The sequence below is a fragment of the Platalea leucorodia genome (genome assembly GCF_965183815.1).
Source record: "Platalea leucorodia genome assembly, chromosome: W".
Taxonomy (NCBI): Eukaryota; Metazoa; Chordata; class Aves; order Pelecaniformes; family Threskiornithidae; genus Platalea; species Platalea leucorodia.
Window position 1 is genome coordinate 39,347,076 of NC_138859.1, and position 25,220 is coordinate 39,372,295.

A 25,220-nucleotide genomic window follows, 5' to 3' on the forward strand; every position below is an offset into this window, starting at 1 on the left:
CAGATGATTCACTCTGAAGCCTCCACTGACAGTAAGACTACAGCAGGGGCTACTTGGACACTGATTCAGTTACACAGACCTAAGCGTCTATTGCCATTTGAGGATAATAACAAAAAAAAATTACTGAATAATTCAAGTTGGAAGCAATCTCAGGAGGTCTCTAGTCCAAACTCCTGCACAAAGAAGTTGTCAGCTCTGAGACCAGACCAGAGTATACGCAAGGCTTTATCCAGTTGGGTCTCAGAAACTCTCAAGGATGAAGGCTGCAGGACCTCTCTGGACAGCCTGTTCCAACACTTGACTGGCCCCACAGAATTCTACCCCACACACACCCCACCCCCGATATCAAGTTGGAACATCTCATTTCCATTTCTGAGCCTGACCATACAACCATCAATTATAAAACTAGCTCAAATGCAAACTCCTCATTGTGGATGTTTAAAGCTAGATAAAAAGAAACCCATACCTGAAGTAAATAATTATGACTGTGATGATTTTTTAAGTAAAATAAATATAATGGGGGGAAGAAGGGTAAAACTAATTTTCCCTTTTAAATCTGAAACGCTTAACAATATTTTAGGAAGTTGCATTCTAACCTGCTATCATGTTCAAATAGTTTAATATTAGCTAATTGCTTTTATTTTGTCACTTTGGAAACAAAAATAGTTTAATTCCAGTACCATGAACACAACTGGTAGCATAAGTAGCAGCACTAACACTTACTTGAGTTGTCCTTCTGCTGTGTCTGGATTATGCCTGTAGTGAAAGTCTGTGTAAGGAGCTAAAATTCGCTAAACAGAAGAGAGACATGCATTACTTTCACACGAGAATAGTTAACAGGTCTTGCCCTTTCCTCAGTCCCACTCCAATCTGTCATGTTATTCCTGCTTTATAAATCATTAAGCTCTTAGCCTAAAATGTTGCATTTAAACATTTTGCACTAATACAGAGGGTGAAATCTGAAGTGAAAATTAAACATTTTCATTAGTAATACGATGTTTAACTTCTGTCACTAAACAAGTAAAACTGAACCCACCTCTAACTCTACATCTGCTCGCACATACTGTCGGGTCTTTGGATGATTAATGAGGTGCAAAACTGTAGTTATCAGAGCCTCATTTATTCGGCTTAGCTGACAATCAATCACATTTTTCAAGATGGTACTTAAACCACCCCGAAGAGCCACCACCTCGGGATTCTGAAGTGCTAAATAAAGAAAAACACGTCACTTCCAGCCAGTGATAGGAAAGAAAACATTTCATGACTTCCAATACAACAAACTTGTTGTCTGTTTAGTACATGTATCTTTTTCTTCCTGAACACTGCTGAGGCACACAATAAAGCTTTTAATAACTGACATTAGAAATAAATTGAGATTTTTGATTAATTTATCACCCACAAAAATACTGGTCAGTCAGTCACCATTGTGCAGCAATTTCCCAACTTATTTCCAACCAAGTTTCCATACAGTAGTGTCTGGATTTCCCTGCAAAAAGGTTTTGTGCTTCACTGGACTGACATGGATAAAATATTTATACTAGAATATACATGAGTAACAGATTGTTTAGTTCTTTAAAACAGAAGCTTGTATCTTGAAAATGTTGCTGAAGTTATTTCTCATTGACTGATACAAAACTGAAAAAAAAACCTTTTAAAATCAGCATCCACATACAAGTATAGGGCATTAGTATAAATCACTGTCCCGATAGCCTTTACTGACTTCCAGAAGCCAGCTAACCACAGTACCCACTGAAAAAAAATTTTTAAAGGAAAATGCTTTGTACTTCTCTGAACACTTGTACATTTGTCAGCACCTCATGTATGGAATTTTCCCTACTTCCAATCCATTAGTTTTAGAAACATCAACTGCAGCAGGGAAACATTTTTAAGGTAACACAAAAATTGGCAAGTCTTAAAGGAAAGTATAGTACCTGAAATCTTCAGGTACTTCACTTAAGAGATTTTGATTTTAAGTTAAAGTGATTTTGTTTTATATCAAACTAATGACTAAAATATATGAAATGGACATTAAGAACATTTAACATCTGATTCATTAGTTATTAAACAAATACCCTTAATTATTTGAATACAATCTATTTAATATGAACCCACAGAAGAGAATCTCTTAGAAGACTGATGACAACCACATCAAAATTTTTCTTAATTACCTTTCAGTTATCTTACCTAGTTCACAGATAATCGCTATACACGCTCGAACCATTCTGTCTCTTTCTTGAAGACCATCATTTCCAACTGCTATCAAAGAATTAGTAATAGAACTGGGGAACAATGAAGCATTCACAGTGATCATCTGCCAGAAGTGAAAGAAAAAGCCCTCTGGTTTCTTCATAATATTTCTCTAAATATACTCACAGATTCACTTGCATTTTGTTTCCTAGATGCTACCAGACCACTCCGTATATTACTTGGTTGTATCTTGCAAATCCTCAAAACACTTTATTTTATTTTTGAAATTCTTCATTTGCCAATTTACCATTTTCTTCCTGCTTCAGTTTTTTATTTTTATATTATTATAATAAGAAAGGGTTAAAAAAAAAAAAAACCCTGACTGTTGCAGAGAGAACTACTGCTACCTTCTTCAGATTTTTTCCAAGAATTTCTTTATCGACAGAGAACGCTATCCAATAACAGAGTAGATTACAAACTCTTCTAGAAGATTCATTCATACTGCACCAGATATCTATCTTCAATACCTATTCAACTTTTTAATTAGCCAAGACTAAACTCTCTTGTTTTGTAGAGAGATCCTTAGGCTGCTGCAGACTACAAAAAAGGACAGTCAGCAAAAGAAGTTGCTATAGTATTTGGAAGGCAACTGTCGACAACACCCCTATATCCTCTTGTATAGTACCTGATCTTCCTAAAACTGCAGTATAATACAACTTCATCATAAGTTATGTATCTATATGTCACAAAAAACACACACACTTTAAGCAGGTTAAACTTAAAAAGTTTTTAAATGTTTAGTGGATATCGAGCATTTTTTAACATCTCAATTTTATTTATTAGTAGAAAAAAATGTGACGTGGTTGAGTTGGCTATAACAAATTATGTTGTTCCCTTTTTAAGCAGTCAGACCAAAAAAAACTATTTCCCCTTAGTAATACATCTGTTTAACTTTAGTGATATTCATGTTCCACAATATACAGAATATGTATATTTAATTTTAGCAAACTATGAAAAAATGTGAATAGAGCTACTCAGCCTTTGTAGTCAAAGTCTCTTGGGGGGGTGGGGGTGGAGCGGGGGTTTTTTTTGCCTTTAATGTGAGCACAGGGTCTTGCTCCTTCATCTGGTATAAATTCTGCTTGTCCTAAACTAGCAGCTGAGGATGTCCATGGCACAGAAGCTCTTCAGTAGTGTAAAGGAGCATTGGCTGTTAAAATCTGTTCTTCTATTCTGTCTCAAATTTATTGCAAATTGTTTTTATTTTTTTAATTGAAGAATGACTAACCAAGGTTTAATTTAATAACCCTTGTTTCCAACAGAAGCAGGCTTATCTCCATTATTTTTCCAAAATTGTTTTGTCCTATATTCATTTTACAGCTCCCTTAGATGTCTTACAGATATTTGTTCAAAGAGGATTACTTTTTTCCCCCCTCTTTGCAAAGAATATTAAAATGAGAAGATATCAACCATTAGGACAAATATATTTGAACGCTTCAACAAGTTTATTTTTAAGATATGTTTTTGAGAAACTTCTTGTTATACATAATGTTGTCACCCATAAAACAAGAAGCTTTAATATAGGACTCTAAATAAAACCCAAACTCTTCCCACCCACCCAGTCTTTCACTTTTATAATGGCATGAAGTAACAAGAATTAGGAATAGAATGGGTGTACCAATCTACTCCACAAAATTATAACCTTTTTTTCTACTGACATTGACATATACTTAAGTGTGAGGACACAAGCAGCCTCTTAAGGCTGTTTTGCTTCGTTGTTTTCTTTGGTTTTAAGACATGAGAAGGAAAGATTTCTTTCTTTTAATATTCAATTCCAAGTATTTTAGTAGAATCATAGAATCATTTAGGTTGGAAAAGACCCTTAAGATCAGAGTCCAACCGTTAACCTAACACTGCCAAGTCCACCACTAAACCATGTCCTTAAGCGCCACATCTATGTGTCTTTTAAATATCTCCAGGGACGGAAAATAAATACAAGAGTAGAATAAATGCAAATAATAAATACAATCCATTTGCTTTCATTCTGCTCTACATATTGAAATGCAATTCTAAAGACCAAGGACAGGTGATACAAAGCTACTTATAAGCAGCTATGATGAAATAAGTAACAAACACTGTGAATTTGGTCTTTAAATATTCCTTTAAAAAAAAAGGAAGAAGGTGGTTCATATTATACCTCACCCTGACTTCTGCTTTGAAGATAAAATTTTCTGCCTATTAAATTATTAAAAAATGGGCAGAATGAATTCTATTAGATGGAGAAACACTTTCTGAAGCACTGCTAAATTACAAAGCTCTTATTAGGAAATGTAGAGGTAATAGTACTAAACTTGAATACTGCGTTCAGTTTTGGGCCCCTCACTACAAGAAGGACATCGAGGTGCTGGAGAGCGTCCAAAGAAGGGCAATGAAGTTGGTGAAGGGTCTAGAGCACGAGTCTTATGAGGAACGGCTGAGGGAGCTGGGGTTGTTTAGTCTGGAGAAGAGGAGGCTGAGGGGAGACCTTATTGCTCTCTACAACTACCTGAAAGGAGGTTGTAGCCAGGTGGGGGTCGGTCTCTTCTCCCAAGTAACAAGCGATAGGATGAGAGGAAACAGCCTCAAGCTGCACCAGGGGAAGTTTAGGTTGGATATTAGGAAAAATTTCTTCACCAAAAGGGTGGTCAAGCATTGGAACAGGCTGCCCAGGGAAGTGGTTGAGTCTCCATCCCTGGAGATATTTAAAAGACACGTAGATGTGGTGCTTAGGGACATGGTTTAGTGGTGGACTCGGTAGTGTTAGGTTAATGATTGGACTTGATGATCTTAAGGGTCTTTTCCAACCTAAATGATTCTATGATTCTATTAACACTGCCCCACAGAGTATAGTCAAAAGAGAATATGAGCACTCAAAAGTCTTTAAACTTTTTAAACTTGGTTTCTGATTTTTTTTTAAAGTTGTTTTTCTTTTCTCTTCCTACACTACTTTAACCTGCACTGTTTTTTAAACAAGTTCATCATTAAGTGTCTTTTATAAATTCATAAAACAGGATTAATATTTTCCATTTTGTTCTTCTACTCTATGAAAACAAAGAGAAGAAAGTGAGAGAATGTTTTAAAGTTTTATATCTATGCTATTCTTACATGGGCATTTTTGCTATCAAAGATGAGGTTAAAGAATTGCATCCATACTTTGGAACAGAAAACAATAGTTCTGAGATACTGGTGGAACCCAGTTCAGCTCTTCCACAGCTCATAGTAAATTATCTCCTGCACAAATTAATTAAATCTGATTGTTCTATTTGCCATTTATTCTCCTCTCCTAAGACCTTCATATAATCTTTTAGGAATCCTGGTATCTACTACTGAGTCTGAGATCTTATGGGAGATGAGGAGAGATGGGAAAAGGGCAAGAGCAGGGTAATAAAAAGACATTGTGAAAATACAGAATGTGCCATTCAGGACATGTGTCACAGCATCCTTTGTGAGAGAGAGTTTTTTTCAAGTATTGACTGCTCTGTGCCAATGCATGTTTAACTGCTGCAGCCCAGACAGGACATGAAAAAGGTGTTAACTTTACTTGTAGCCAGGTTGGGTGGCTTTTTGTTTGTCTAACATCATTTTTTAAGAAACAAAGATGTTCTAGGTAGCAAAAGATGTTAGGAAACATCATTCATCAACATAGTTCTCAGCATTGCAGAACCATCAGCATCCCTGTACGGCATGTACATTCCATGCATGTACATCCCATGTACAGCATCCTTGTACAATGATGGAGAAAAAAAAGCAATTGTGATCAGCCATATGATTTTTTTTATATGTTTATCTTTCAGGATCATTTTTTAAAGTCAAACTAATGGATTTATTTCTCTTGCTTCCTCTTGTTTCTTTCAAGCAAGACAGAAGTCTTTGCTCAACTAGGAAATGTTCAAGAAAGCCCAGGAATATGAGGACAAATTTCTGACCCAAATAAAAACAATTCATTATAAATGTGTTTCCATTCCATCTTCTGATTTAAATTATTCTGGCCCTACACTGAAGCTCTTTTTTAAACCAGATTAACAAAGTACTTTTATAAATTGTGACTTCCTCAAGGATCCATTCCTTTATGGTTGTGTTTTTTGTTTGTTTGGGTGGGGTGGGTGTTTAAGCTTTAAAACTCTATTTGGCACAACTGTTAATAAAGCATATTGTCTCTTCTGTAAGAAACCAAGTAAGCTCATTTTAAGAAAAGAAATTGCATATCAAGCTTCCATATTTTCAACCTAAATATATATATTAAAAAAATACATGTACACACAAAATAGATTAAACACACACAGTGCTCCTGGGGAACAATTCTTCCAACTACTTCAAACCTTACTTGAGTCTTTGGTAGTTTTTCCTAAGATGCTCAGTAGAAGTAGAAGAACATAAGCAAGATAAAGAATAGCAAAGTCCAGTACAAAGGCAGAGTACTATACTGCCTGAAAAAAATAGCTTCAGTAGCTGTATATGCCTATTTCTCTAGGATGAACTTGAAAATGCAACTACCACAGCTTCAAACATCTCACGTCCATAGGTACACAATACAGTAACCACCACAGATTAACTATGTCTTATTGTGTATCTGAGAAAAGAACTACAGATAGCATCAACCTCTATGGATAAAGCAATAAGGCTAGAAGCATTCCTTCATCTGATTATTCCAGCGATGGCAATTTGCCTCATTTCTCAAATGACAGAAAATCTTCCATCCTTGATTTACAGATGCTTAAACACACTATACAATAAAGTTAAATCATTAGATGAAACATAATAATATGGTTCTTATACCCTTGCATTCATCATTTGATAATTTTTTCCCAAATATTGTCCAGTTTGATCTTTATCAAAGGAAAATTAGCAGGATTTTTCTAGCCCACTCAAGATTCTCAGTGGTAAGAGATTAAAATCAAACCAAGTCTCAGCACTACCCCTCCTTCTCTTTTGAATTATCAGCTATAATTTCTTCTCACATGATAAAGTAAGGTAAGGTATTAGAGACTATGTGAAACAAAAACTGCTGATGGAGAAAACTTGGAGTCAGCACAGCTGACTGGCATAGCTGATAAGACCATATATAGTTAGATTTTACCTTTCTGACTAATCGAAGTGCTTGTGTTCTTTCTACTTCATTACTCTGCTGTATGTCAATACACCTAAAAGAAGTTAAAAAACACGTTTTGTTTATAACAGTTAAGGTGATAGTGTTGTTAACATCTTGCATTAATATTTATGCAATTGAACAAACAGAAGAATATTATGACTGATTGTTTAAAAATTCTGCTTTTCAGCAAGCATACTCATTATGATTGGTCAATTAGCTTAATTTTATTTTTTTTCCAGTTATCTTCATTATAATTAAATCACTAAAACGTTCTCAAACATACAGTGACAAGACATAACGGCTTCAACGAATATTTTCTGAGCTAGCTACATTTGTCATTTCAAAAGAAACTAAACAAAGTATTTGTAATATTTCACATCAACATGTTTTGTGTGTGTTCTCAGATCAGAAAAGTCCTTTTGCTCCAACAAAATTAAACAGCACACTAAAATTTACTATGTGTGTATATTTATAAACAGAAACACACACATATATATCAGTTTATTAAATCCAACAAGATTTTAACAAAGGAAGCACTAGAAATTATAATATTTAGATCTACTCATGATGCTGATCTTATTATCTTATTATTAGTTTACCCTTTGGTATTTTTCTGTTGTGTCATGGGTTATACTTAAGATTACAAATTCTTGGGCATGAACTACTTTTTTCCCCTGACTTTGTACTAGAGGCTCCGAAGCACTATGATAATACAAAGAATCAGAACAACTCCCATAAAACAACTTAAGACATGAAAATTACTCAGGTTTCAACCTTCTAATAACACCACAGATTAATTTAGGATTAATGGAATTTACAATTCAAAAACATCTATAATTTGTCTAATTTTTTAATTACTCATAGCATATCATATATTAGGACAGCATTTTATTTGGATTAGCTGGTGTGATGTATTATCCCTCTATTTTTAAAGAGGGACATTATTCATATTGAAGAAAAATTACTTGTATAAAGCTACATATAAAGAATGTAAGAGGATATGAAAACACCTTTTCTCACCTGTCTCAACCATGAAAAAACAAGTGATTTACAATTGTATAATTTACAACAAGGAAGGAAGAGAAAATTACCTGGCTATCAAGTAATCCACTTTCAACTTTAGCACCTTCTGGAGAATACTGGAGTCTCGAATGAGATATCGGAGGGCTCGCAATCCTGCTGCTCGCACCTCTTTTGCTTCATTTAGTAAAGCTAACCGCAGACTACAATGAAGAAAACAAGGGGAACAATTATTTAGCACCAGGTGCAGGACCTTGCACTTGGTCTTGTTGAGGCCTCATGAGGTTCACACAGGCCCACTTCTCCAGCCTGTCCAGGTCCCTCTGGATGGCATCCCGTCCCTCAGGCGTGCCGACTGCACCACTCAGCTTGGTGTCATCTGCAAACTTGCTGAGGGTGCACTCGATCCTGCTGTCTATGTCATTGATGAAGATATTAAACAGCACTGGCCCCAATACAGACCCCTGAGGGACACCACTTGTCACTGTTCTCCATCCAGACATTGAGCCATTGACCACTACTCTCTGGATGCAACCATCCAGCCAGTTTGCTGTCCACTGAACAGTCTGCCCATCCAATCTATATCCTTCCAATTTAGAGAGAAGGATATTGTGGGGGACTGTGTCAAAGGCTTTACAGAAGTCCAGATAGATGACATCCATAGCTCTTCCCTCGTCCCCTGATGCAGTTACTCCATCACAGAAGGCCACTAGGTTGGTCAGGCAGGACTTGCCCTTGGTGAAGCCGTGCCGGCTGTCTCCAATCACCTCCCTGTCCTCCATGTGCCTTAGCATAGCTTCTAGGAGGATCTGTTCCATGATCTTCCCAGGCACAGAGGTGAGGCTGACAGGTTGGTAGTTCCCAGGGTCCTCCTTTCTACCCTTTTAAAAAATGGGTGCAATGTTTCCCTTTTTCCAGTCCCCGGGACTTCACCTGACTGCCGTGACTTTATCACGGAGAGTGGCTTGGCAACTACATCAGCCAATTCCCTCAGGAATCTGGGATGCATCTCATTGGGACCCATAGACTTATGTACATTCAGGTTCCTCAGGTGGTCACGAACCTGATCTTCTCTTACAGTGGGAGGACCTCTGCCCCCCTGATCCCCATCAAATGGTCCATTGACTTGGGAGGTGTGAGGAGAGAGGTTGCCAGTGAAGACTGAGGCAAAAAAGTTGTTGAGCACCTCAACTTCACCTGACATGCAGCTACTACCTACTCATTTAAAATAAAAAGTTTGATTTTTAAAGAGAAATATTCTGTATTTTCTGTCTTTGAGATATTCACCTGTACAGCCTAGAAGGCAAACTTTCACCCTGCCAGCAGATGCAGATAATATATTAATCTGAAAAAGCCACAAACCAATTTTTTTTTTTTTAAAAGAACAGTTTGTACATCCCTGAAATGATACATGACCAAGACTTGTATACGACTTGTTTTATGACAAAACAGCTGTGCACAATATTGGTCCTGAAAAGGTATTCTGGATTAGTTACAATTTTCAAGAAAATTAACAAGTGGAGAATATTTCCTCCTCTGCTAGACTGCCAATCCATAAGCATGAGTCCTCAAAACAATGTCTTGACACCTAACAGAGACAAATTTGCACCTTAAGTAATTATATGCACCACTCACTAAAGATGTTATAGTACCAATATGTTTACATGAAATATGAGAGAGTCATAACTTAAGCAGCCCCACACAGCACAGATTTCTACAGATTTCATTTCAACATATAACCAAAATGTTTCTCTTTAGACAGATTTTGAAAGCATTTTGCTTGCACCGAGGCAAGCTTTCCTAAACATAATTGTCATCATAATGTTTTTTCCTAAATTTACTAGCTATGTAAAAAGAAAGGGGATTTTGAAGACCCCCAGAGATGGAGTTTGAATGTATTAAGTGACACACTGTCCTTTTGAAGGCCCTCAAAAGATTTGCCCCTCTTGCTTGACTACACAGGAAGAAAGAAAAAGAAAAAAAACAAAACCAAAACCAACAACAACAAGAAACCCCAAACCACGAAACACCAAAAGAACCACAACTCTCAGCCACATATTTTACTAGGATTGTTTTAGTGGATATCTAAGAATGTAAATACTTCAGCCAGTGAGACTGAATTTCAACCTATACAAATTGATTATTTTTTTTTCGTTTCTTATTCTAGGATGGTCATGCATGGTAATTAGCTATTCCAAGGCCAAAATCTTCTGAATCTTTCTGCAGATCAGCCAGCCTGTGTAAAAGTCACTATAACAGGAACCTACTTCCAGGCAATGTCTAGACAAAGTAGAAAGGCTGCAATACTATATGCAAATAAAGGTGAACTGATTATTACTTTCAGCACCAAGTAGGGAATTACTTCAGGAAGACCATTATTGCTGTAATATCAAATATGATTCTTCACATAAAAAGAGTGCCACTAATTGTCTGTCTGTGTTTACTTTAAGCTGAGCTAGAAGCAAATAAGAAACAGATTCTCAATATTGTGAGGTTCAGAAAAATTCTTCCTCTAAAAAACTGAACTAGGAGAGACTGATTTCCAAGTAATTCAAGAAAAGCAGACAGAAGGAAAGAGAAGTAACTCTTCAACTGTGTTGAGTAGATAATAGGTATTCTTTAGATCACGAATCATGCTTTGTTTCTAGCATTGCAGATTTGCAGGGATGGAAGCCTGAGGGATGAGCACAAGAGACTCAGTTGTTCTTAGTGATATTTTTCTATTTGGACTTTTACCTTGCAATTTGCAATTGGTTTGGATATGCCAGTTTAAGACACTTCAGCAGAATTTCCTTTTAGGACAGAAGTTACCCATTACTCACGAAAACAGTGTCGTTGCTATCCGTGACATTTATTAGGACAGCCAAATACTGAATCTGGATTCCCCCCTCCCCCCCCCCCCCCCCCCCCAAGTATATTACTTTTATATTTGAGAGGAAAACATATCTTGAATGGCAGAACAAAACAATCTTTAGACAAATAGTTTCTCAAAAGCAATTAATGCTTTGAAAGCTTGTTCTACAACTCACAAGAGGAGGATATTCTTAATTTGTAGACAGAAGTTAATTTAGAATTGGCAACAGTGAAACCACAACAAAGGACAACATTATCATGAGATCCAACATCCAAAAGCAGAAGGGACCAAAAATGGATGTGTCACTATCTTTAAATAGTGAGAATGCAATGAAAATATATAGCTAGCCAGAAAGACATAGCCCTGTATGACATAAAGGCCATAAAAATCCATAAAGGTCCAATGAAAGCAATGACATATAGAAGTGTACAAGGCTGAACAAAACCCTCTCCATTAAAAACAAGAACTAAACAAAAAAAACCCCCACCAGTCAATGACTGAACTCCAAAAAACTGAGAGCATGTAGCATGAGCAAAAAGAGAAACCTGACCTTATAAAGCCAAATAAGATATGCTACAGCAGGCAGAAAAAAAATATGTAGGAAAACCTACATACGCATGTCTGTATGTGTCTGTGTGTTCTGACTTCTCAGCTGTACCACAAGCATAAAACTTGAAAAATTAATCAGACCTACTGGATAACCCAAAAGGAAAGGGAGAAGGAATGAAGTAAATAAGAGAAAACAAGCACTTTCTTTGTACTAAGTCATTGCTTTAGAGGTCTGCATGAAGACTCCTATCCTGAAGTCTTTTTTATTATACTAAATATGAGTTAGACTAAGAAGTGAAAATGATGGAAGAACTGGAGGAAAATAAGTATTGTCACTGGCCCATCAAGCTTCGCATCTAAGTGTTTGGAAAGAACATTAACATGAACGGTCTGCATATATTTGCTAGCACCGTATTATGAATGGTAGCGGCCAAGATGGAGAAAAGGTGATAAACAGGTCTATACAAAAAGGATTCCAAAGAATTCCAGAAGACTGTTTATCATCTTAAAAATCGCCTTAAAATAAAACTGGCACCCAGAAGAGTTTACACAAACTGTATTCTGCTAATCTTTTGAAAGACTTGAAAGGAGTTACAATAGTGTATAAAAAGGCATAAGGTGCTGTCGAAGATTGTATTAATGGATATAAAGAGGTTATAGGGTAATGAAAAGTAGTTTCACAAATCAAAATCTGAAAAGATGAATTCAAAGAGTGGAGGTGAATGGAAGATTTTTATCCTGACAAAATTTTGTCCTGATTTTTATCCAGTTGAGTACTAGGTTCACAATCTCCTTTTGTAGACACTATTCAATATACAATTCATGATTTGGAGAAAGGAAGGGGGGGAAGAAATACAGAGGGCAACGTTGTTTATATTAATGAGAATAGGATGTTGTTATGAGAAACTTCAAGGGGACTTAAAAAGTATCTGTATGCATAGTTAACAAGATGGTGAAGAAAATTCAAGATTATTAGATGTGAGTTAATGCACATCAAGACAAAAAAAAGTGTTATAAACCCATACTACATGACTCTAAAATAGCCATCGGATCAAGAAAATTATTTTGATATGCGCACTGCACGTGCACCTGTGGCTGTATGCTTGAGCTTGAAAATTATCACTATAGCAGAATAATCTACATATACGTATAAAAATTTTGCTTCTGATGTACATACACAGAGGAATCACTGGACTGACCAAAGTAACGTCACTAACCAAAATAATTTTCCTGCTATGTGTCTTTAATTTTTTGAGAAACCATTTTTGGCATTTTTTTAAACAGAGGGCTATTTTTCTTCATGTGTCTACTGAAAACAACATTTTTATCTGTTCCTTATTAATATCCTTAATTGTGTTTGGATTAGCAGATCTTTTTGCAAACTTTTTCCTATAAAAACAAACAATAGTATTTGTATAACACTTTTAAGACTTGTATTTAAAAATATTTTGTAAAAAACTCTGAATTTTGAAGTTATACTTTCAAGTGATGTTTATTCCCATCATAAAACAGTATAATAGATTACATAAATAAGATCAGAAGATGATAACCTATTAAAGCTCACAGCAAAATACGGATTCACAAAAACACTTATTAGCATTTTTTAGCTCTAGCAAGGAAAATCAGTTCTATTTAAGAAAACAACTTACAATATTTCCACAAGAAAAGGTACACAAGTTTTCCCAAAATTTTACTTAAAGTGACTAGCTTTTTCTAAGCTTGCTTTCTTAAGTCAGATAACTAAATTGAAAGAACACTAAATCATATTAAATACTAGATCTTAGTTGTTTCTGCCACCAATGCTGACACTCAGAACAAATTTACCAACGCCTGTGCAAAAACACAGAAGTTCTGGAAATAAGCATGTAGTTACTTTTGACTCTCAGAAACACCAACAAAATATAGGAAAATTCCCCTTGAAAGTACATACACAGGGTGTTTTAGTAGCAAGGAAAGCGATACTACAAAGATATATATTCATGCCAAATTAACATAAAATGTTTATCTTTAAATCCTGGTTCTACATCAAGAATATACTCTAAATTCTGTAAGAGCACATTTTTACTGAAAGTGCTTTCTGCAAGTACTGAGATATTTAGAGGTATTTTCTACATTTATGAGGAATATAATAAATCCACACTTTAACTTGGAGGGGTTTTTCCCCTCTTTGCCTCAAAACATATAATGTATTTGATTTTACTTATTAAAATATTTATAAGGTGTATATATTCAGCATTATAAAATTTCAAACACATTAGAACTACAAAATACTAGCTCAAAAGTACAAATAAAATTGATTTAATTGCACCTAGAACAATTAAAGTACCCTAGTATTGCTCTAGTGCACCTTATTACTTACCATATTATGATGCTGTCATACGTAAAACCTAGCTTTTCTTCAGCATGGCCAGTACTACAAAGAAGCTGAAAATAAAAGAAAACATCTATTACTTATATGTCTTTAAAAATTACTATGTAAAATTGAAGATTTCTGGCAATGCTTTCAAAGCTAGCTGAGGAATTTCATTCATGGCAAGGGGAAACTTACCAACTTCAGACTTCCCTGAGAATTTCTACTGTCAGTATTCTATGCCTATATATGCCAGACACACACAAATCTGTGGCCTCTCATACTAGAAAAAAGCTTGCACAATTGTGTAAGCTGCCTACTGATCAATTTTTCAACTCCAGGTTGCTCCTCTTGCTGCCTTTAAGATCTTTTCAGAAGAGCCATTAGTTGTGCAATCCCTAACCTGAGCAGAGACAAATTGACTGAAGTCAAAGCACATCTGCATTCAAAAAGAGGGCTTGGATGAGAGTTTTAAAGCAAAGATTGACACTGATGGTCCACTGTCACGTTTTGCCACAGCAGCACAGGTAGAAAAAACGGCACTGCCAAGTGTCCCGTAATTGACATTTGGCCTGGCCTGCCATCGATTCCATAGAATTTGTAACTCTGAAAAAATCAGTGCAAAGGTTGAATGTATGCACACAAAAAGACACCAATAAACTGTCCCAAATGCTGAACATGTCAACCATATCTGTCTGTTTTGAGCACAAGACTGAAAATTTACAAGTGCAGTTTTTACATCCAAAACCAATCTCAAAAGGAGCAATCTAGTGCGTGCCTATGTTTTGGCCTCCTGAGAAAAGGAAAACGGTCTCTTCTATAAGAAGAGCTGATGCTGTTCTCCTTTGCAAGAGCCGCAAAGAAATCCCTAGTAATCTCATTTACTACTCATAGCGAAAAATTATAACATACTTTAATATTATGTCCAAATCCCAAAGCACTTTTCCAAGCACTTCTAAAAACTCAAGTGACTAATACTGATTGCAATAGCTTTACACTTTGTCCTTTTTGAAAGAGGTTCAGTTTTGCGTTCAGTTCTGAGCCAGCGTGGTATTAACAGTTTCTCCTCAGTGAGGAATTCAGGAAGCGTTTGTGCCAATTAGTGAATACCCCTGTTCTAAAATTATCAAAACATATCAAACTCTGTGCCATGTTCACGTTCTGTGCCAAGTGCAAGGTCCTGCACCTGGGTCAGGGCAATCCCCAGTATCAATACAGGCTGAGGGATGAAGGGATTGAGAGCAGCCCTGAGGAGAAGGACTTGGGGGTACTGGTGGAGGAAAAGCTGGACATGAGCCAGCAATGTGCTCTCGCAGCCCAGAAAGCCAACCATATCCTGGGCTGCATCAAAAGAAGTGTGGCCAGCAGGTCGAGGGAGGTGGTTCTGCCCCTCTACTCTGCTCTGGTGAGACCCCACCTGGAGTACTGCGTCCAGCTCTGGGGTCCTGTCCTGGTTTCAGCTGGGATAGAGTTAATTTTCTTCTTAGTAGCTGGTAGAGTGCTGTGTTTTGGATTTAGGATGAGAATAATGTTGATAAGACACTGATGTTTTGGTTCTTGCTGAGTAGAGTTTACACTAGTCAAGGACTTTTTAGCTTCTTGTGCTCTGCCAGGTGCATAAGAAGCTGGGAGGGAGCACAGCCAGGACAGCTGACCCAGACTGGCCCAAGGGCTATTCCATACCATATGACATCATGCTCAGTATATAAGCTGGGGGAAGAAGAAGGAAGGGGGGGACATTGGGTGTGATGGCGTTTGTCTTCCCAAGTAACCGTTACGCGTGATGGAGCCCTGCTTTCCTGGAGATGGCTGAACACCTGCCTGCCGCTGGGAAGTAGTGAATGAATTCCTTGCTTTGCTTTGCTTGTGCGTGTGGCTTTTGCTTTACCTATTAAACTGTCTTTATCTCAACCCATGAGTTTTCTCACTTTTACTCTTCCGATTCTCTCCCCCATCCCACCGGGGGGGAGTGAGCGAGCGGCTGTGTGGTGCTTAGTTGCTGGCTGGGGTTAAACCACGACAGGTCCTCAGCACAGGAAGGACATAGACCTGTTGGAGAGGGTCCAGAGGAGGGCCACAAAAACGATCAGAGGGCTGGGACACCTCTCCTATGAGGAAAGGCTGAGAGAGCTGGGGTTGTTCAGCCTGGAGAAGAGAAGGCTGCGGGGAGACCTTATTGTGGTCTTTCAAAAAGGGGGCTTATAAGAAAGATGGGGACAGACTTTTTAGCAGGGCCAATAGCGATAGGACAAGGGGTAATGGTTTTAAACTAAAAGAGGGTAGATTCAGACTAGATATAAGGAAGACATTTTTCACGATGAGGGTGGTGAAACACTGGAACAGGTTGCCCAGAGAGGTGGTAGATGCCCCATCCCTGGAAACATTCAAGGTCAGGTTGGACGGGGCTCTGAGCAACCTCATCTAGTTGAAGATGTCCCTGCCAATTGCAGGGGGGATGGACTAGATGACCTTTAAAGGTCCCTTCCAACCCAAGCTATTCTATGATTCTATGATTCATTATATGCATTTACTACTAACAATAAGAAATTTATAATAAACTAAATAATGAGTTAAATTAAGGCTACTGTAAGTTGAAATATTTAACATGTTCCATGCTCCTGTTCTACTGTTCACCTCCACCTGAAAAATCAGCATACTGCACAGAAACTCTGCTTTTAAGTAAATCCATTTTATTAGCATGAAGGTTTAAATTCAAACACTTAAGTTTATGCTCAAAGAGTACAAATTCTTCCAAGGACCACATTACGTCTTTTTTTACCACAATTATTTTTCATATTGTGAGAAAAATGCATAGTGGTAATGCTGAAATCCAAAGTTGTTAATGAGACAAATTATTAAATTGGCCCAGATCAGCTCCATATTTGGGCTCAAATAATCTAAGTTAGTTGAAATATTTGGGATTTTGCATTTTTAACAGTGGCTATAATCAGAGATGATTATAAAACATAAGGAAAGTTATTATACAACCTATTTTCCCCCACCTTTCAAATTTAAGTGATAATAAAACGAGGCAATTGCGTGCATTAACTGGTTATGACAGTATGTTACTTCCTAGCATCAATCTATTTTTATGCCATGTTCTTGGACTGCCTAAGGCCACCGCTGCTGCTTTAGCATTTCTATTGACAAGTTATGAACTCTAAAAATTGGCTGGTAGTATAAGCAAAACAGTGTGATAAGACAGTAAGTAAAACCAGTTCGTTTTTCAGACAAGTACATCAATATTTGTTTAGGCTCATCATTTATACATCTAACCCTTTCCCATTCATTCCACCCCAGACACAAATGAGAAATCCTAATTTAACATACCAGATTATCTTCAACAGTCTTTTTTCCTACTAAAAAAAAAAAAAAAATTATAATTCTGATGTAGGGGAGAAAAAAAAAAAACCGTTCTGAGAAAGCTGCTATTGTGTGGAACACGAGTGCATTTTTGAAGCGAGTCTCCTGTCATCACATTCACCATGCTTTCGTTTGCATCTTGAGCAGTCCTGAGATGAAACTAAAGCAGATGACAAGTTCCAGGAACCCACACCTAACCTGCTGCAATTGCTAAAGGGCATTCAGGACTCTAGTCTAGTCTAGTCTTCAGTAACCACTCCTTACCAAACACATACAGTGTGGATATTAGCTCCTCAGTACCAACTGTTTTGCTCTATATATGTACTCCCATTGCACACACCCTCACTGATGTAGAAAGAAACTTGACCTTATCTTGAAACTCAAACATAGTCATGTAACCTGACAACAGTTATAACTTGAGGAAAGTTTAACCACTGTGTGGATACAAATTTCTGAATGTGATGATAATTATTATCAAAGTGTGTGATTGTGTCTGTGCATACATGTGAAACATTTCTCACAGAAAATGAACAGATAAAATTAGCTGAAAAAAAGTAAGTACAAGATTAGCTACTTCAGCTATTAGTTTACTCTCATTCCAACAGGCCACCATTACTTATGTATTGGCTTTCTTTACAATTTACACACAGTAGTGTGCTTACAGGATTTCCAGCTAGAAAAGAATTTAAAAGATGGACAGCAAGATCAGAATTCAAAATGTTTCAGTGATTTGAAATGAGCACCCAAACTGGATAAGAAAATTCAATTAAATAAAGGGAACAGCATATCATATAATTCAGGGTACCACACATTAAGAGAGACAGAAAAGCTGAAAGGAGCCCAGCAGAGAAATACAAGATGTCCAGAAAACATTCAGAATGTCAAATACAAAAACAAATTTCAGAAGTAAAACAAGATCTATAAGTTACAGCAATATATAAACTGAGTTAATGTGATGTCGTTTCCAAAAAAGGAAATTTTACTTTTGGAAATACTAATAGGACTGCATTATGTTTGAGATTAAGAGACCTTTTGATGTCCTGCAGAAACAGTAATTTTCCAATTAGCAAAACTACTAACCACTTGTGCCTTGGGAAAGGAATTTGGGAGGGAGCTAAAAGATATGAAAGTGTTTGTATAAGTAACGAACTGTGGAAAACTAACGGCTCTAGCCTTGAAGAAGTTTTTTCCACTTCACAGGTTGCTCTCAAAACTGCATAAAGAACAAAATTTTGGGCACTACATTTTAAAAGCAGACAAACTGGAAAAAGTGTAGCAGAAAAATGTACAAGGCAGCTAGAAAATACACCCATGAAGGCTGAAACACTGGGTTTATTTAGTCTAGGGGAAAAAATTGGCAAAAGTAAGGTTGGATTGATATATGTTGGGGGGGGGGAGTCATGGAAGCTGCTATAAAGAAGATACTGTTCAGCTGGTCTCAATGCTTTGGGTATTTGCTCAGTTATAAATGTCTGGTCTTAAATATATTTAAGGGAAAACTTTGCCACTTTCTTCTCATTTCAACTTCAAACAACATCAAGCAGGTCAATGATTCCAGCCCAAATGCAGTGATGTTTGTAGACGTCTGAATTCCTGACAAAGCCAAGTATAACTGTCATGTTTTTGACTGTAACATTTAACAATTAATATTCATATCATTGTAGTATAAGTTTGAAGGCAAGCAATACCAGAATACTAAAATCTGCTTTTGGCTACACATTGCTATATTTTACTAAAATGGCAATTGATTATCATATCATGTAAATGCCTGTAATTATGCAAATATACTTCATATTTTACATATCTATTTTATAAAAAGTGTGTATATTTTTATATATACACAATAAATTTTATGTTTTTATACATATACACACACAGAATATACTTTGCTTGTTAAAACTGCCTATAATTCAACTCTAAAATTCTAAATTTTTGATATAATGGTAAATGAATGGGAATAGCACAGAATCTTTGAGTGGATGATTTAATATTAGGACAAAATGATACTTATGCTAGGCCAGACAGTAACTAACTTACAGTGAAGGTTTTTTTCATGTTTAATGTCAGCTATGAGTTTTTCGTGCTACTTGGATGAGTCACAGCAATAGGAGTAACACATCAACATGTCTTGGAAACAGCTCAAAACAACAAAACCACAGGAGGTCAACAGCATACACAAGTTGAGTGCACACCAAGACCATTCAAATTTAACAGAATAATCACAGCAATTAATAGGTAAAAGTATGATATTATTCCAAGTGTCCAAAATGTAATTATTATACTGTAATTTTGGAAATACAGTGTGAACAATCACTGATAATATTTATGAGGAGACTACTTAGTAGATCCTAGTCTTAAGAGAAGCCCTTACTGAAACTGCATCCTCTGGATTTAGACCCATTAGCTCTCCATGTTTGTTCCACAGCTGAATGCCCCTAAGCAGATATTCTGTTCCTATCTGCTACATATTTCATCATAAGGTATCAAGTTTTGCCCATAGTGGTGTATAGCTATTTGGGTGAATGTTACAGTCAGTCAATACTATATTCAGATTCTAAGATACTTGGGTTTTGCAAAGGACAGCCAAGACCCTAAAATGACAACAGAAGCAGAGCAAGAAATGATGCAAGAGACTATGAATCAGACAGACAGACTGAATCTGTGAGAGCCCCTGTAGTCCCAAAATCAATCCATATCCTAGTAAAACTTAGCAGCGTGGTCAAAAGCTAACAGATATATAAAACAGAGTAATGGAGCCTCATTAAATAATGATAGAATTAGTTTTGAGCAGATTAAAACTATCATTTTCCATATAACTGATGCTATTCAATTGCTAGGGTTAAGCTAAAATGAATTAAGTTTCATTTTGTCCTTAAAGAAGCACCTTTCTTTTTGAAGGAAAAATACAAATCCCAATAACAATATCTGTGGATCTTTTTTTCTGTTCATTATTTAAATATGCTTTTAGGTTTAAAAAGGTATGAAGGACCTCTCGGAAGCTAACAGTGGAATAAACCTTCTATAATAAAGGATTCTAAATGAATACTTCAAATCAAAAAGATATTTTCCACTAGGTAAATGCAACTGTACAGTTCCTTCTGGTTTTCAGTAATTTATCACTTACTACTTCTCATGGGGGTGGGGAAAACCCGAAAGAAATAACCATGATGTTGTTGTATTAATCAGCATAAGTCAGGAAACTTCAAGGCGCTTGCCTTATGTAGCTGGCCATATAAATGAAAGATGGGTAAAGCTAGTCAGCTTACTGGAGCCAAAGGCACATACTGAGCTTGTGAACTACTCTGACAACTGAAGGTGTCACTGACCATTTACTAGAGGTCAAATCCTCAAACAGTTTTCAGTTCAAAATTCATAATCATAGAATCGTTAAGGTTGGAAAAGACCCTTAAGATCATCGAGTCCAACCGTTAACCTAGCACTGCCAAGTCCACCACTAAACCATGTCCTCAAGCACCACATCTACCCTTCTTTTAAATACCTCCAGGGATGGAGACTCAACCACTTCCCTGGGCAGCCTGTTCCAATGCCTGTCTACCCTTTCGGTGAAGAAGTTTTTCCTAATATCCAACCTAAACTTCCCCTGGCGCAGCTTGAGGCCATTTCCTCTCGTCCTATCACTTGTTACTTGGGAGAAGAGACCGACCCCCACCTGGCTACAACCTCCTTTCAGGTAGTTGTAGAGAGCAATAAGGTCTCCCCTCAGCCTCCTCTTCTCCAGACTAAACAACCCCAGCTCCCTCAGCCACTCCTCATAAGATTTGTTCTCTAGACCCTTCACCAACTTCGTTGCCCTTCTTTGGGCACGCTCCAGCACCTCGATGTCCTTCTTGTAGTGAGGGGCCCAAAAATGAACACAGTACTCGAGGTGCGGCCTCACCAGGGCCGAGTACAGGGGCACTATCACCTCCCTGGTCCTGCTGGCCACACTATTCCTGATACAAGCCACGATGCCATTGGCCCTCTTGGCCACCTGGGCACACTGCTGGCTCATGTTCAGGCGGCTGTCAACCAACACCCCCAGGTCCTTTTCCACCAGGCAGCTCTCCAGCCACTCCTCCCCAAGCCTGTAGCGTTGCATGGGGTTGTTGTGACCTAAGTGCAGGACCCGGCACTTAGCCTTGTTGAACCTCATACAGTTGGCCCCAGCCCAACGATCCAGCCTGTCCAGGTCCCTCTGCAGGGCCTTCCTACCCTCCAGCAGATCGACACTTCCACCCAACTTGGTGTCGTCTGCAAACTTCCTGAGGGTGCACTCAATCCCCTCATCCAGATCATCAATGAAGATGTTGAAGAGGACCGGCCCCAACACTGAGCCCTGGGGAACACCACTCGTGACCGGCCGCCAACTGGATTTGACTCCATTCACCACCACTCTCTGGGCTCGGACGTCCAGCCAGTTTTTAACCCAGCACAGAGTGCACCCATCCAAGCCGTGACCAGCCAGCTTCTCCAGGAGAATGCTGTGGGAGACTGTGTCAAAGGCCTTACTAAAGTCCAAGTAGACAACATCCACAGCCTTCCCCTCATCCACCAAGCGGGTCACCTTGTCATAGAAGGAGATCAGGTTAGTCAAGCAGAGCCTGCCTTTCATAAACCCATGCTGGCTGGGCCTGATCCCCCAGTTGTCCCGTATGTGCCGCACGGCACTCAGGATGATCTGCTCCATGACCTTCCCCGGCACAGAGGTCAGTCTGACAGGCCTGTAGTTCCCCAGATCCTCCTTCCGACCCTTCTTGTAGAGGGGCGTCACATTTGCTAGCTTCCAGTCATCTGGGACCTCCCCGGTTGACCAGGACTGCTGATAAACGATGGAGAGTGGCTTGGCAAGCTCCTCTGCCAGCTCCCTCAGTATCCTTGGGTGGATCCCGTCTGGCCCCATGGACTTGTGAGCATCCAGGTGGAGGAGCAGGTCGGTGACTGCCACCTCTTCGACAACTGGGGCTTCATCCTGCATCCTATCTCCATCTCCCAGCTCAGGGGCCTGAAAACCCTGAGGATGACCAGTCTGACTATTAAAGACTGAGGCAAAGAAGGCATTAAGTACCTCAGCCTTCTCCTCATCCTTCGTGGCAAAGTTACCTTCCGCATCCAACAAAGGAGGGAGATTCTTCCTGGCCCTCCTTTTGTCGCTGATATATTTGTAAAAACATTTTTTGTTATCTTTAACTGCAGTGGCCAGTTTAAGTTCTAGCTGGGCTTTTGCCTTTCTAATCTTCTCCCTGCATAACCTCACAACATCCTTGTAGTCCTCCTGAGTCACCTGCCCCTTCTTCCAAAGGTGGTAAGCTCTCCTTTTTTTCTTGAGTTCCAGCCACAGCACTCTGTTCAGCCAGGCCGGTCTTCTCCCCCACCTGCTCAACTTACAGCACATGGAGACGGCCTGCTCCTGTGCCTTTGAGATTTCCTTCTTGAATAACATCCAGCCTTCCTGGACTCCTTTGCCCTTCAGGACTGCCTCCCAAGGGATTCTGTTAACCAGACTCCTAAACAATCCAAAGTCTGCCCTTCTAACATCCAGGGTAGTGGTTTTGCTGACCCCCCTCCTTACTTCTCCAAGAATTAAAAACTCTATCATTTCATGCTCACTGAGCCCAAGACAGCCTCCGACCACCACATCACCCACCAGGCCTTCTCTGTTTGTCAACAGCAGGTCCAGCAGGGCACCTCCCCTGGTTGGCTCGCTTACCAGCTGCGTCAGGAAGTTATCTTCCACACACTCCAGGAACCTCCGAGACTGCTTTCTCTCTGCTGTGTTGTATTTCCAGCAGACATCTGGTAAGTTGAAGTCTCCCACGAGAACAAGGGCTAGAGGTCATGAGACTTCAGCCAGCTGCTTGTAGAATACTTGATCTGTTTCCTCATCTTGGTTGGGTGGTCTATAACAGACTCCCACCAGGATATCTGCCTTATTAGCCTTCCCCCTGATCTTTACCCATAAGCACTCAACCTTATCATTACCTTTGTTGAGCTCTATACAATCAAAACACTCTCTAACGTACAAGGCTACCCCACCACCTCTCCTTCCTTGCCTATCCCTTCTGAAGAGCTTGTAGCCATCCATTGCATCGCTCCAGTTGTGCGAGGTTACCTTAAATAGTGATACAGGCAGTTTGCAACAAACAAGATTATTTTTGTCCAATACAGATTAGGCAGTACTTCACAAGCCCTTTTGCACACAAAACTGCAGCTTCAGGTATTAGGTGATGAGCAGCAGATGAGGAGAAAAATTTTTGAGTCTGCCACAGCTGCAATTCAGAAGAAAACATAATTTTCATAGCCTGAGTATCATCAGAACTAGGAATGCTAATTTCTTGGAGCAGAAAACTTAAGATGCTACAGCACCTGTTAAGCAAGAATAACCCACATTCTACAGCCAAAGAGCCAAGAACGTGAACATTAAAGATTTTACTAATAAGAAGTACTAGCTAAAATTTGATGAATGAAATGCAAGTTTTTGTAAAATATCATGTATACAACATACTTTGCACAGTAAGCATGGGTGCTGTGGTGACTTGAACGTCACTAGTTAAAACTCCTCTTGAAGGGAAAGACAAATGAAAATGGAGTCACGTCTCTTAGGCATGCAAACGTCAAATAAGTTATCTGCCGTACGGTATCATTCTTGCAGATAAAGTAACAAATTCTGTTGACTGCTGACCACCATTATTTTAATCAATTTTATACAAAGTTATTTAACTTTTATCCAGCATAAAATCCTGGAGTCTAGTTCAATAATTTTTAAAGGGTGATTGCTTTCCTTCTCCTTAATAAATATGGGGATACCCCACCACCCCCTTAAAAATCTAGTCCTCTTTCAAGGAAAGAAACCTGAACCTAACATACCTCAGATGTCTCGGAATTAATACAAAATAATGTCTACCATGATATCTGTCAGGAAAATCCATGTTAACTTGCATTATTTGTTTCCACATGAATACAAACATTTTGCTTCCTCTGACCAAAAATGTGAGAGTTGCCCAGTCTTTGAAGGAAAAATTTGTGGCAGTGGGGAGCAACTGCTTAGACTGATGCTGACATTTTCTTTTAAGTATAATAATATTCCTAGCAAGAGGGTTAAGTTTTATAGATTTTTCTGTATTATTTTATCAGAAATATGCTATAAAACAAATTTTCAAAGGTACTTTCCCTGCCCATAGGACAAATATCCTAGATAACTAGTAGCCTTTTAGATGGACCATAAAATGCAAGACAGACAAATCAAGTTCATCACCATCAATATAATTCCAAGACAGGATACAAACATCCTTGGCCCTTAGCACATCTAACATCACAAAACCTCACTGTCTTCCCCACACTTCCATCTCACAAAGGAGGAACTGAGACTATATCAACTCATGGTAGAAGACCAGAGTGCAAAAAGGAAATAAAACCATCTCCCCCAAGCTCCAGTCTTTCAGTCTTAACCACTGCAATGAAAAAAAAAAAAACACAGAACTGTTCCAAGCACAAAGGAGACAATACAATTTGCAACTTTTATTCTATTTTCATAACTGCATTTACAGTTCAAACAAAAATAGGAAGTTTCCAAAACCAAATGCACAAGTTATACATTTATAAAAACAGATATTCCAGGGAGATGACTGTAAGAACAAGTGCTAAACATCAAATAGTTGGATGATTCCTTTATACAGGATCACTCTGATTCAGGATCAAAACCAGGTTATGAACTACAGTCTCTGTCTTCAAAAGTCATATTTAATTTTAGCGAGTTGCTTTTCACAAATTCA

At 38.2% G+C, this 25,220-nt stretch overlaps 1 protein-coding gene across 3 annotated transcripts in view; it reads right to left on the reverse strand.

Annotated features, from left to right (window-relative positions):
* Positions 1 to 25,220, reverse strand: part of LOC309601683 (rapamycin-insensitive companion of mTOR-like) — an 88,951-nt gene that overhangs the window by 45,757 nt on the left and 17,974 nt on the right. For all 3 annotated transcript variants that reach the window (XM_082334850.1, XM_082334849.1, XM_082334851.1), the window contains exons 4-9: positions 14,098 to 14,162; positions 8,407 to 8,538; positions 7,304 to 7,367; positions 2,185 to 2,311; positions 1,037 to 1,206; positions 724 to 791 (exon numbers count right to left, since the gene is read on the reverse strand). In XM_082334850.1, coding sequence (XP_082190976.1) covers positions 724 to 791; positions 1,037 to 1,206; positions 2,185 to 2,311; positions 7,304 to 7,367; positions 8,407 to 8,538; positions 14,098 to 14,162 — 626 coding nt within the window. The remainder of the gene's footprint in view (positions 1 to 723; positions 792 to 1,036; positions 1,207 to 2,184; positions 2,312 to 7,303; positions 7,368 to 8,406; positions 8,539 to 14,097; positions 14,163 to 25,220) is intronic.